Raw genomic sequence first — 13,958 nt, 5'->3', positions numbered from 1 at the left:
TGAGAGGTTCATGGGAGTCCTAAAGAAATATGTTCACAACCGTGCTCGGCCAGAACGAAGCATCGCCAAGGGCTATGGAACAGAGGAGGTCATTGAGTTTTGTGTTGACTTTATTCCCGACCTTGACCCGATTGGTGTTCCTGAATCGCGACACGAGGGGAGACTAAGTGGAAAGGGGACACTAGGAAAGAAAACATATATTGGTACGCATGACAATTATTTTAATAAAGCACACTACACAGTTCTGCAAAACTCCTCCTTGGTGGATCCGTATATCGACACATAAAGAGTTGCTCCGATCTGAGTTTCTAGGGAAGTCTGAAGCTTGGATTACGCATCAGCACATGGAAACTTTCAGCGACTGGTTGTGAAAAGAATGTCAGAGTGATGAGAGTATTGATGAGCAACTATATTTGTTGGCTAGGCAGCCATCGTGGCATATCCTCACATACAAAGGGTACGAGATAAATGGAAATACATTTTACACAGTAGCTCAAGATAAAAGGAGCACCAACCAAAACAGTGGTGTCCGCATAGATGCCACTGACCCTAATGGAAATAAGCAAACATATTATGGCCGCATAGAGGAGATATGGGAACTAAACTATGCACCTACTTTTAAGGTACCTTTGTTCAAGTGCCAATGGGTAAAGGCGACTGGAGGCGGGGTAGCAGTCGACAACCAGTATGGAATGACAACCATGGACCTCAACAATATTGGGTACAAAGACAAACCGTTCGTCCTTGCCAAGGATGTGAATCAGGTGTTCTATGTTAAGGACATGTCTACAAAACTGAAGAGAGGGAAAAACAACAACGACCCAATCAATGAGCCAAAGCGCCACATAGTTCTTTTAGGGAAAAGAAACATCATCGGAATTGAAGACAAATCAGACATATCAGAAGATTATGAAAAGGATGACCGAATTCCACCCTTCACAGTGAACAAAGACCCAAGCATCCAGCTAAATGATGAGGACACTCCATAGTTACGGCGTGATCATAACCAAGGGATATACGTTAAGAAGAAGTTCACTACTGTGCCCGCTTGATATATATAGTGATGTATTAGACCTATTATGTAGTAATTGTGACTCCAGATTTTTTTGTCGTGTTTTCATATTTTCTACGGTTTAAATAAATTTTCTGCTTGACGGTGGATTTCCCGTGGTGAATGTGTGATGAAAAACCAAATGATCAACGTTAATAAGATGTGAAAACTTATTTCTTGTCGAAAAGCAATAGTTTTAATGATTTTAATCAAGTAGTATATTTTTGCATGGTGCAAATTGTAATTATTATTTACACTATGTTAAATATTTATACAGTACAAAAAGGAGTTTAGGTTACAAATTTTTGTTGTGTATAATAATGCAAAATCAAGTTCAGCAATTTTTTTATAATTTTTTGGATAATATTTTATTTATTAGGCAATTAATAACTCTCTGCATATTTATATAAAAGAAATATATAAAAAAGGAAAAACTTCTGGAAACTGGCACGAAGCCAACTGCAGCCCACCTTTACTCCCGGGTCGATCAACCACCCGGGACTAAAGGTGGGCTACGTTTTCGCGGCCCGCCAAAAAAATAACTTTAGTCCCGGGTCATGGTTGCACCCGAGACTAAAGGTTAGACCTTTAGCCCGGGTTCTTACCATCACCCGAGACTAAAGATTCGCCAAATATATATCGCCTCGTCTTCTTCTCCCCATCCATCGTTTTCATTCTTCGCCCGAGAGCCACCGCGCCGCTGCCGCTCCCCATAGCCTCCAGCCGCCTCCACGCGCCTCTCCCGTCTCTCGCCATCTCCGCCAGCGGCTCGGCTCGCGCCTCTCCCATTCGTGCGCGGCGCCTAGACCCGGATCCGCCGCCATCATCCTCGCCCTCGCCAGATCTGATTTGGATCCACCGCGGCCTCATCGCCGTCGTCGATCCTCGTCCTCGTCATTGCCAGCTTTGTCCCCGGTTCCACACGCTCACACGCCTCGCCGTGCGCTCGTCGTCCCCTTCACCGGAGCGCTCGTCGTCGTCACCTTTGTCAGAGCGCTTGTCGTCGTCCCCGTCGCATCCTCGTCGTCGAGAGATCACCTCCGGCCATCCTTGTCGTCCTCATCGTCCTCGTCAGCAACAGTGTGTGTATGAGTGTGTGCACATAGAAAAAATATAGAAAAATTAGATAGATTTTATTTGTGTATGAGTGTGTGCTCGGACCGATGACCATGGAGAGGGAGCAGGGGAACGGGGCGGCCATGGAGTACAGCTCCGGAGGACTTCATCTCCAATGACTCGAGTGTTGTCATGTGTCTGCAGCAGCTCCCACCCGCGTCCAAATCCTAACCCTGTCATCTCATCCCCCATAGCCCAAGCTTGTTCATTCCGGTTACTGAAATTGGAGTAGCTAGGAAGAGGACGCCAGCAGGCCCAGCACAGGCATTGGCCTGGCAATTCCCCCGGCAATTGCAGCAGTTGCTCGCTGCTCTCGGACGACTGCAGGTTCTCCAGGGACAAGGGCATGTGTGGCTTGACCTTCAGACGCGCAGTCAGGCAATCGCTTGGGCCGCGTCATGGGGCTCATGGCCAGGGAGGCAGCGCTAAAATTAATCGATATGTTCATCACAAAATTGTCTTATTGCGCTCTAAAGTGAACAAAACGAGAGACTGAAAATAGTAGTAATTTTAGTTAGTTGTAGATACTAAATACAACTTCTAATACCTATATATGTCCTAAGATTTTAGGCCGTGCAGAAAACATGGATTGATGAACTAGTTATAATAAATATTAAGAATGTAGTATAAGATTTAGAATCTATATTTTAAAATATGAAAATACAGAAAATTGTAGAAAATCCGTACTAGTTGAACTTGCGGACCGTGTTCATCTCGGCTAGCATGTTCTCTGCCGAGCGGTAATGGACGTCAAGGAGGAGCTTTGATTCTACAAGGGAGAGCGGCAATGGTCGTGGAAGACCGTGTTCCCTTCCTCGTAGAATCGGAGCTCTTCCGTGGCCAAGTACGGTGCCGTCCGGTGGAGAAATGCTCGTCGAGATGATCATGTAAGCAAGGTCAACTAGTACGGATGGTTATTTATTTAAACATGTTTTTGAGCTAGAATTTGATGGACATTTGATAACTTCAAACCTACAAATGTCATCTACAAATGTTACTATCCTCGAGGTGGCACGTCCAGCAGGAGTCCATTTTATAGATATAGTTTTTATTTTTTGTAGATATATCTAGTGGAGTAAAAGCTAGATGGCTGCCCCTATCTATCTCACCTCTTGTCATTTCATTTCATCTCCTTAGGTTTTCCCCCTCTCTAGGTTCTTCTCAAGAGGCCCACCGATGAACGAGTGTCCCGGTGTAATTGAACCTGTGATTTTGATTGAGAATGGAGGCGCTAACCTTCTTGTGTCCTCCAGGATTCGATCTGTGAGATGCTTTTGTGAATCGTGTTTGTGTTCTTCGCGTTCTTGTTTTTTTCCCCCTTTCTTTCTTGGCTCAATTCGTCATTTTAAGAGCGTTTTGACTCATTCTTTTTAATCTGAGATGGACTAGGACATGAGTTGATCCCTTCCACCAAAGGATTTGATCTAATTCCTCACGAATTCATAGATCAGGGCGAATCAAGTTCTAGGGTTGAAAAACTAGGGTTCATCGCAATTTCTTGATTTCCCGATGATTGGCTTTGTCTTGGGTGATGATCTTCTAGGAGTAGTCTTGGGTGATGATCTTCTAGGAGTAGCCTACCAACTCTGTGATAATCCTCTCTGCAAAGTTTCAAGTCATTCTGAGCTGATTTGATCGAGTTTTGGGTGTTGAATCGATTTTTTCGGAGAACTGCTCGAAAATACCAGACGCGTCCAGTAGGTAAAACTTTCGAGTTTGGAGCTAAAATTTGGTGGAGACCTACCTCACGTTGTCTAGAAGTTGTGGTTAAAATTTTAAAAATTTTGGACACCATTTGCTAGGGTTTTCGATTTTTCTCCCAAAGTCGCTCTGTGCTGTTCAGCATACCGAACATGTCAGTATTCATACCGGACGAGTCCGGTATTTGCTGACTGTGCTCAGTTCAGCAGGTTTTCTGAGGTTGTGCTCACCGGACGTGTCCGGTGCAGTTCCCGGACAGGTCTGGTGTGATTTGTTCGTTTGAGCTCCGATTCGTTTTTCGTCTTTTGCATTGGCTTTGTGGTGTCCCGCTGTGTTCCTAGGGAGCATTCACCCAATCATTTGGTGTCACACCCTAAAATTCCTATTTTGGGATGTGACTTGAAAACACTAAAAACTAACCAAAAGATTTTTACTATTTTCTAAAATTTCCTAACTTTAATTATGTTGTCAACAATGGCAGGGACCACTTTTGGTGATGCAGTCGAGATGAGATTGGTGCGGCAGTAGTTGCAATTGATGATGGATGGTAGCATGACAGTGTATGCTGTGATTGTAGCTGTCATGTGGGGCCTGACATACTCTAGGCGCCGGCGTGTCAGGGACGTGCGGCGAGCAGCCGAACGCGCAGAACGCGCACGCACGCTAGACGCCCACGCCGGACCAGCTATCAGTGGCTGAGAGGAAGCAGAGGATTAGTTGCTATTTCTATTCATTAGTTACTATTTTTATTCCTAAATTGTAGGAGCGCATGGCGCTGGTTGGTTTGGGCCTCAGGCCATTTAGATTGTACTCGTGGACAGCTGAAAGAGAGAGAGGAAAAAGTATTATCCCTAATCTCTTTCTCTCAACCAAACCAAGCCTGCGGCGGAGGGGAAAACCTCGCCGGAGAAGACGGATCGCGGCTACGAACTACGTAGCCGAGGCCCAGCTACCCAAGGACCCGAGGTCCTTGACAACCTGGTATCACGATCCCGGCGATCCTCGTCATCCCGTCCCACCTCCCCATCAGCCGCCACCAGCCCACCACCAGTTCCAGCCGCCGCCGTATCACCCTCATCCGCGTCCGCGTCGCCTTCTTCGGCCGCCGCCATGGGTGATGCCGATCAGATCAAAGCCCTCACCGACGCCATGAAGGCGCTGCAGGCCACTGTGGAGGCCAACGCCAAGGCCATCGCTTCCCTCACGGCCGAGCGTACGTCGTCGTCGGGCTCCAAGGTGCTGACCGGCGAGCATCATAATGACCGGCCGCTGAAATTCCAGAAAATGGATTTTCCGAAGTATGATGGTACGAAGGACCCCCTCATATTCATCAATCGGTGTGAATCGTATTTTCATCAATAGAGAATCATGGAGGAAGAGAAAACTTGGATGGCTTCCTACAACCTCGACGACGAGGCGCAGCTCTGGTATATGCAGGTGCAGACGGACGAGGGAACGCCGTCGTGGCGCCGTTTCACCGAACTGCTCAATCTTCGGTTCGGTCCACCTCTCCGCTCTGCCCCGCTCTTCGAGCTCGCGGATTGCTGGCGCACGGGCACCGTTGCGGAGTACCAGGCGCGCTTTCAGGCGCTCCTTCCCCGGGCCGGCCATCTGGAGGAGGCACAGCGGGTCCAATTGTTCACGGGGGGACTTCTTCCGCCGCTCAGCCTGGATGTGCAGGTTCACAACCCTCAGTCCCTCGCGGCGGCCATGAGCCTCGCTCATCAGCTGGAGCTGAGGGAGCAGTACACGCTGACGACCGCATCGGCGGCGACTGCGCCCAAGGGAGCGGGTCACGGCCTCCTGCCCGCACCCCCGCAACGTCTGGCGCTGCCCGCGCCACCAGGACCCGGCACCAAGCCAGCCGCGCCCACCGCTACTGTCGAGGGCCGGCCCGTCAAGCGCCTCACCCAGGCCGAGCAGGAGGAGCGCCATCGCCTCGGCTTGTGCTTCAACTGTGACGAAAAGTACAGCCGCGGCCACAACAAGTTCTGCAAACGCCTGTTCTTGCTGGACAGCATCATGGACGACGACGACGAGGCCACCGGCGACGACGAGCCGGACCAGGAGGCGCCCGTGTTCTCCCTTCACGCGGTGGCCGGCGTTCCCAGTGGCAACACGCTGCTGCTCTGCGTCACTCTGGGTGCCGCCTCCCTCATCGCGCTCGTCGACACCGGGTTCCAGCCACAACTTCATTGGGGAGGCCGCAGCGTCGCGCACGGGTCTCCCTGTCCAGCCGCGCCCTCGCCTCACCGCCACGGTGGCCAACGGCGAGAAAGTCCCTTGCCCCGGCGTCCTCCGTCGCGCGGCAATCTACATCGACGGCTTGGCGTTCCACGTCGACTTGTATGTGATGCCCCTGGCGGGGTATGATATGGTCCTGGGCACCCAGTGGATGGCCACCTTGGGTCGCATTGCCTGGGACTTTTTGGTAGGGACCATGGCATTCCAGCGGCTGGGCCACACCGTCTGCTGGCGTGGGCTCGAGCAGATGGCCGACCAGGGCGCGCCTGGCCCCATGGCGGCAGGCCTGGACATGCGTCCGGCACCTGCTGCGGAGACCATGGCGCGCACGCCGCCCTCCAGTGCACCGGTCGAGGCGCGGACCGCTGCTCGACGCCGTCCTGTCCGTCTTTCGGCGACGTCTTTGAGGAGCCTCGCGGGCTGCCACCACAGCGTGGCCGCGACCACGCCATTCACCTCCTGCCGGGCAACGCACCAGTGGCCGTCCGCCCGTACCGCTACCCGGTCGCCCACAAGGATGAATTGGAGCGGCAGTGCGCCGCTATGATGGAGCAAGGACTCATCCGCCGCAGCACGTCGGCGTTCTCCTCCCCAGTCCTCCTCGTTAAGAAAGCTGACGGGTCCTGGCGGTTCTGCGTCGACTACAGAGCCCTCAACGCCATCACCGTCAAGGACGCGTACCCGATCCCGGTGGTCGACGAACTATTGGACGAACTGCACGGCGCCCGATTCTTCACCAAGCTGGACCTGCGCTCAGGCTACCACCAGGTCTGCATGCACCCCGATGACATCGCCAAGACGGCGTTCCGCACACATGACGGCCTCTACGAGTTCCTTGTGATGCCGTTCGGGTTGTGCAATGCCCCAGCGACGTTCCAGGCGCTCATGAACGACATTCTGCACGTCTTCCTCCGCCGGTTCGTCCTTGTGTTTTTCGATGACATCCTCATTTACAGCTCCACATGGGCGGACCACTTGCGCCATCTGCGAGCCGTCCTCCTCGTCCTGCGACAGCACCGACTTTTCGTCAAGCGCTCTAAGTGCGCTTTCGACGTCGACTCCATCTCCTACTTGGGGCACATCATCAGCGCGGCCGGCGTCGCCATGGATCGGCGGCCATTTCAGCAAATATTGCCATTTCATCTCGTTAGCTCACCCCTACACTGCAGAATCCGTCGCGCAGGCGTTCTTCAAGGAGATTGTGCGTCTCCATGGTGTTCCCCAGTCCTTGGTCTCCGACCGGGATGTCGTCTTCACCTCAACATTCTGGAGGGAACTAATGAGGCTCCTGGGCACCAAGTTGCACATGACGACTGCCTTCCACCCGCAGTCTGATGGCCAAACCGAGGCGGCTAATCGTGTCATCGTCATGTACCTTCGTTGCTTCACCGGCGATCGTCCCCGCCAATGGATCCGCTGGCTCCCGTGGGCGGAGTACGTCTACAACACCGCCTACCAGACGTCGTTGCGGGACACGCCCTTCAGGGTGGTCTACGGCCGCGACCCTCCTACTATCCGGTCTTATGAACCGGGTGAGACCCGTGTGGCGGCCGTCGCACGGAACATGGCGGACAGGGACGAGTTCTTGGCCAATGTTCGCTACCGCCTGGAGCAAGCGCAGTCCGTCCACAAGAAGTACTACGACAAGCGGCACCGTCCAGTCGCTTATGCAGTTGGCGACCTTGTGCTTCTTCGACTCCGTCATCGCGCACCAGCCTCCCTGCCTCAGGTCAGCAAGGGCAAACTGAGGCCCCGCTTCTATGGGCCGTACCGCGTCGCCGAGATCATCAACCCCGTCACGGTCCGTCTCGAGCTGCCCCCGCGAGCCAAGCTGCATGATGTGTTCCATGTGGGCCTCCTCAAGAAATTCGTCGGGCCGGTGCCGGCTGCTCCACCTGCCTTGCCTGACATCCACCATGGCGCCGTGCAACCTGAACCAGAGCTCGTCGTGCGCTCACGCCTCGCCCGCGGCGCTCACCAAGTGCTCGTCCAGTGGAAAGGAGAACCAGCGGCTTCAGCAACGTGGGAGGACATCGGCTCCTTTCGCGAGCGGTTCCCGGCGTTCCAGCTCGAGGACGATCTGGCTCTCGAGGGGCGGAGAGATGTCATGTGGGGCCTGACATACTCTAGGCGCCGGCGTGCCAGGGACGTGCGGCGAGCAGCCGAACGCGCAGAACGCGCACGCACGCCAGACGCCCAGGCCGGACCAGCTATCAGTGGCTGAGAGGAAGCAGAGGATTAGTTGCTATTTCTATTCATTAGTTACTATTTTTATTCCTAAATTGTAGGAGCGCATGGCGCTGGTTGGTTTGGGCCTCAGGCCATTTAGATTGTACTCGTGGACAGCTGAAAGAGAGAGGAAAAAGTATTATCCCTAATCTCTTTCTCTCAACCAAACCAAGCCTGCGGCGGAGGGGAAAACCTCGCCGGAGAAGACGGATCGCGGCTACGAACTACGTAGCCGAGGCCCAGCTACCCAAGGACCCGAGGTCCTTGACAGTAGCAGCGATATTTTGTGAATCTAGCTGCTTTATGCTATAGGCACTATTGGCGCTTTGACAATCTTCAGTTCTCAATTCGTACCATCGTTGTTGTGCTGTTGATCTCTGCATAAGGTGGATGGTAGATTCAATTGAGTTTTTGCTTTTCTGCCATAGATTGGATAATGGCTAATGAGTGGAGAACATGTGATTGTGGCACTACCTTTACGTTTTTGCTACCTGCTTATGGTGGAGAGAGCAGAAAATCGGTTGCAGGAACCACTCTGACTGTATCCTGCCAACTTCGTGAATCATATTTGGTTAGCCTGAAATCTCACGACTTTAGCCAAACCTCATAAAACTCAATGAAAAGTAGAACTGCTTCATCGAACTCCGTAATGCCATGATTTTGAGCAAATCTCATAAATCTTGAAGTGTGAACAGGTTTGATTCTCCCAAAATCTGAAGTCTTTCATGTCTTTCTGTTGGTAATACTTCACAGAACTAGGGACGTAAACAAAATTGAATTGCACATTCATATGGAGGAAGGATGAGGAGCCAAGAAATTACCATGGCAGCAATTTTTGTATTTCCTACACTGCAGCTAAAACGTCGAAACAGATGAAAATGCAGGTGGAATTTGAGTGAAGGGCTGAAGGCAGCAAAGGCTTCCAAAGAGCGAAAGATGAGAGGAGAGGACAAGCCACAACTGAGCGTTTGGGCCCAAGCCAAGCCACCATGCACACTCAGACGCAAAAGCTGACGCCACCCTTTTCGCCCCATTCACCTTGTCTTTGCGCCTCTGCCGCCACCATGGAAGAAGTATGAACACCCTCCCCCATCCCCATCCTTCCCAATCTCTCTCTGACCTACTTGGATCCGTGTGATGGGTTGGCGGCGTAGCGCGGTTCTCTTTAGATCTTGGTTTTGGTTGGATCCCGTCGCTGCGCGTGCCACTTTATGCAAATCTGATGAGTGAACTAGTGTTTTATGCTATGTGAGTATATTTTTGGCTGAGTATATGCGAGTACCTCTGTACCGTTTATAATCGGGTCATACATACAAGCACGTGAACTAGTGTTTTATGCTAGGTATAGGTGTTGTCATCTGGAAATGTAGCCTCTTACAACGTAATTAGATGCATAATGGGAGGAAAGCCATCATAGTTCTCTAAATCATGTACAAGTAAATTCTAGTGTTAGCAAATTCTAATATTGCTCAGGTTGTCTCGGCCTTTTAATAACTGTTGTATTTTCACTGTTGTCATTCTGGTTTAGGTTAGTTTTAGTATTATTTACCATAAAGGCATAAACATTGTAGCTGTGTGTACACTGTCAGTAAGCATGGCTTGACTTCTATTATATTGTTTCCACCAGTCATTTCCATTTTTGTATGACTGTTGATCTGTACCGATATCGCCTTGTTTCAGACATAGAATGCTCTTGGTGCTTGATATGTTTCCATTCTATCATGATTGCGGATTTTTGGCTTTATATTTGGAGCAAAATCTTAAGTTATGAGTGAAATTGTTACTTCCTTTCGCTATGATTAATACCTGTGGTATATATATTTTTTCTGTTGGGAACACACAGTTTTGAATTGTTTATTGCTATAACTATTTTGTTAAGTTAGTAAAAAAACGAAACGATCTTATCTCTCGTTGTGTACATGCTTCTGTGCTTATGGTGTTCTCCATTCTGCACAATGCTGTGGTCATCTTGTTATCTTTTGAGTATGTAAACTTCCAACTGTCTACTTAATAGGATTGTATCGTGGATTTATGGAATTAGATTCATCGTTACTTCTGAGGAATTTGTTTTGACATATGTTTTTTTACTCTTGCCACATATTCGTTTAGATTCATTGTTACTTCTCGCATAATGTGCCACATGCATCTCCCCTGAAACCTGAATCGGAACTGCACGAGTGAAAGTTTTTGCTCTGCAGAATTTTCGTGCAACCGATTCGAGTTCAGAATGCAAGAAACGAAGGAAGTTATTGTCACCAAAATTCAGTACTAGCTACTCTATGACGATTGATGATTAGTTTATACTGCACATCAATCAATCTCAATCCACATCCAAATAATCATGATGTGCCATAACAGTAAACAGAAATTCCATCGGACTGCTTGATGTGGCACCACTACGAATAGCACACCATTCACACTCTCCTTCACCAAGTTCTAAGAAACATAATATAGAGAAACAATACATTCATTAGCTTCACTGAAACATCCGGCTGTTTGTGTACTCGGCATTTTGTCAGTGAGCTTGCAACTCAAACGATTTGCATAGTAATAACAAATGCCATTTCATGTTCATGGCATTATCTGCTTCCGTCCTTTGCTCGCAATTGAGAGTTCATGAAAATTAATCTCCATCATTGCTATTCCTTGGTAGCATCCGACAATAATCCTACACAAATTAGTGTACTCTTTAGTCACGAATTTCAGATGGACCAGAAGGACAAGATTGATGAAAATGAGCGAAGGCAATCAAAGTTTTAGGGTCTCTTTGGCAGAGCTCCACACAGCTCCAGATCCTAAAAAACAGCTCCGCTCCAGATTTTCTATGCCAAATGGTTTTAGATCCAACAGCTCCACCATAGATCTGCTCCACGAAACGGTGGATCTGCCCCCAGATTCATGGATTTGGTGGAGCACCTCAAGGGTTGTGTCGCGGGGTTGAAACCGTAGCAAGCATGTTGTTCAAGCCAGTGTCAGAGTACGGGTCTCCGATGGCTCGAGTGGACTCAGGAACACAAGGATCACGCAGAGAAGACGCAGCAGTTTATCCTGGTTCGGGCCAATTCGGTCCCTACGTCTAGCAGCTGATGATCCTTAACTCAAGTGCACCCAAAATTAGGGGGTTACAACAGAGTGTAAAGGAAGAAGAAGATTTGGTAGGGGGTTAGCTCAGTGCTAATCCTAAGGTTGCCTCACCGTCGGTGGAGTTTTCCCCTCGTCGGAGAGGAAGGAGATGACATGATGCGGTGGAGGGGCTCTCGGTGCCCCTTTGAAAGCATCTAGGCCCCTAGTTGGGTTTCGGTGATTAATGACAATATAAGATTACTGTGACTAACGTGTATTTTGCAGATGCAATTAAGTTAGGTCATGGTAATGGAGATTGATTGGACAATCATGGTTGTCATGCCCCTACGATGAAAGTCGTTTCGGTTTCAAAGGATGGACGACAAGGTTAAGGATGGACTAGTTTTAAGTGTCGTTTGGTATTGAAGAGACACTTAGAGTAATTTAGGACTTTGTTTTTCCTTTGGCCGTACTATTAAGGGGGGTATGGACAGGTAGCTTGACCTAGGTGAGTCTAGTGAGTTAGGTGTGGTGCACACTTGTTAAATCTAGCTCTAGGTAGCTCCTAAAAAGCCCTTAGATCAATTGGAGCAAACTTCATTCACATATGATCGCGAGTTGGAAGTGAATGGAGGGTCAAATGCTGACCGGACGCTGGCGCAGAGTCCGGTCAGTAAATTTGATCAAGGTGAAATCGTCTAGTGCGACCGGACGCTGGGTGCCAGCATCCGGTCGACTCCAGTAAGGTTCCAGAGAGGGAAAATCACGACCGGACGTTGTCCAGCGTCCGGTCACTACTTAATCACTGGAGTTCGGGGTAAACTGATCGGAGCATCTGGTCAGCATGACCGGAGCGTCCGGTCACCCCGCAGGGGCACATAACGGTTCGTTTTTCAACCCAGGTTATAAATACTTCCTCCATTCGTGTGAGATGGTACTTTTGCTCATTCCAACAGCTGAGAAACACCGTTTAGAGTGCCAAGAAGAGCAAGGTCCTAGTGAGGTGATTGAGATTTGAGAATCCCAAAGAGAGCCCTCATTAGTGAAAGCAAGAGTAGCAAGGTGTGCATCCACCCTTCTCATTAGGCTTGTCGTGGTCAAGTGAGAGTTCGTGCTTGTTACTCTTGGTGATAGCCATCACCTAGATGGCTTGGTGGTGATTGTGAGCTTGGTGATCATCCGGAGAGCTTGTGGATGACCCAACTCAAGTTGTGAGCGGTTATGGGTGATTCACCGCGACGGAGTGTCGAAGAATCAACCCGTAGAGAGCACTTGATCCTTGCGCAGATCAAGGGGAGCTACACCCTTGCGCGGGTGCTCCAACGAGGACTAGTGGGGAGTGTCGACTCTCTGATACCTCGGCAAAACATCGCCATGTTCCTCCTTCTCTCTTTACTTTGAGTATTTACTTTGAGCAATTTAATTATTGTCATTTACATTCATAGAATTTTCATGCTAGAGTTGGATTGGAACATAGATTGCTAAACTTTTATGCGGTAGATCAATAGAAACACTTTCTAGGCACAAAGGGTTAATTGGGCTAACCGTAAGGTTTAATTATTGCAAAGAATTTTAGAATTAGCCCAATTTACCCCCCTCTTGGGCATCTTGATCCTTTCAATTGGTATCGGAGCCTCGTGCTCACGTATTTAGGCTTAACCGCCTAGAGAAAGATGTCTCACGGAGATGGACCTCCTCTTATCTTTGAGGGGGGTGATTTTCTTTATTGGAAAATCCGCATGGAGGCGTATTTAGAAGCTCTAGGTGTTGAAATACTTAGAGCCACCTCACAAGGCTTCCCAAAACCTCGGGATGCCACACACCTACAAGGCGATGAGGTGAATTACAAGAAATGGAATGCAAAGGCTCGAAACACCATCTTTAGAGGCCTTTGCAAAGATGTGTTCAATCATGTACGGAATCACAAGGACGTCCATGCACTATGGTCGGACGTTTGTGCGCTCTATGAGGGAACAAAGAGTGAGCGTGAGGAACGCTATCATCTCGTCATGAAAAAGCTTAACTCTTTTGACATGCTTCCTAAAGAATGTGCTAATGAGATGTACTCACGTTTAAATGTTCTTGTAGAGGAAGTCAATGGGCTTGGACTCACTCAAATGCAACCATCCGATGTTGTAAGAAAAATCTTGAGTGTCCTCCCCATTGACAAATATAGGCATATTGTGACCGTGCTACATCAAGGTGATCTTTCCACCGCTACATCGACACAAATCTTAGGAAAGATCAATGCTCATGAGATGTACATGCACATCACTCCACAAGATGGCTCATCCTCTACAAAGAAGAAGGAAAAAGACTTAGCATTCAAAGCTAGCCAAGAAAAGGGCAAAGCAAGAATTGAGTATGAGAGCTCAAGTGATGATGAAGTTGATGATGCTAGTCTTGCTCTCATGGTGAGAAGAACCGTCAAGATGCTAAAGAAGCTCAACAATAGTGACATCAAGTTCAATGGCAAGAAAAAGAAGTTCTTCACAAGCTCTCTCGGAGATGGATTGCTACAATTGTGGAGAACTTGGTCATCTAGCACATCAAT

The 13,958-nt window shown here is 49.1% G+C and overlaps 2 protein-coding genes across 6 annotated transcripts in view; one reads left to right on the top strand and one right to left on the bottom strand.

The window, feature by feature from the left end:
* The first annotated feature begins 4,978 nt into the window (after positions 1–4,978).
* Positions 4,979–9,730, top strand: LOC136479938 (uncharacterized). The gene is made up of 3 exons (XM_066477638.1): positions 4,979–5,104; positions 5,231–6,090; positions 6,304–9,730. Exons 1-3 carry the CDS (start codon positions 4,979–4,981, stop codon positions 7,445–7,447), a joined length of 2,130 nt encoding a protein of 709 aa, XP_066333735.1. The 3' UTR covers positions 7,448–9,730.
* Positions 9,731–10,661: 931 nt separating this feature from the next.
* The window catches only part of LOC136483731 (receptor like protein kinase S.2-like), a 65,319-nt gene continuing 62,022 nt past the window's right edge, over positions 10,662–13,958 (bottom strand). For all 5 annotated transcript variants that reach the window (XM_066480874.1, XM_066480875.1, XM_066480872.1 and 2 more), the window contains one exon: positions 10,662–11,009. In XM_066480874.1, the coding sequence (XP_066336971.1) occupies positions 10,913–11,009 (97 nt within the window). In that variant the 3' untranslated portion in view covers positions 10,662–10,912. The remainder of the gene's footprint in view (positions 11,010–13,958) is intronic.

Source organism: Miscanthus floridulus, chromosome 9 (assembly GCF_019320115.1).
Source record: "Miscanthus floridulus cultivar M001 chromosome 9, ASM1932011v1, whole genome shotgun sequence".
Taxonomy (NCBI): Eukaryota; Viridiplantae; Streptophyta; class Magnoliopsida; order Poales; family Poaceae; genus Miscanthus; species Miscanthus floridulus.
This window is presented reverse-complemented; position numbering and strand designations above follow the sequence as displayed.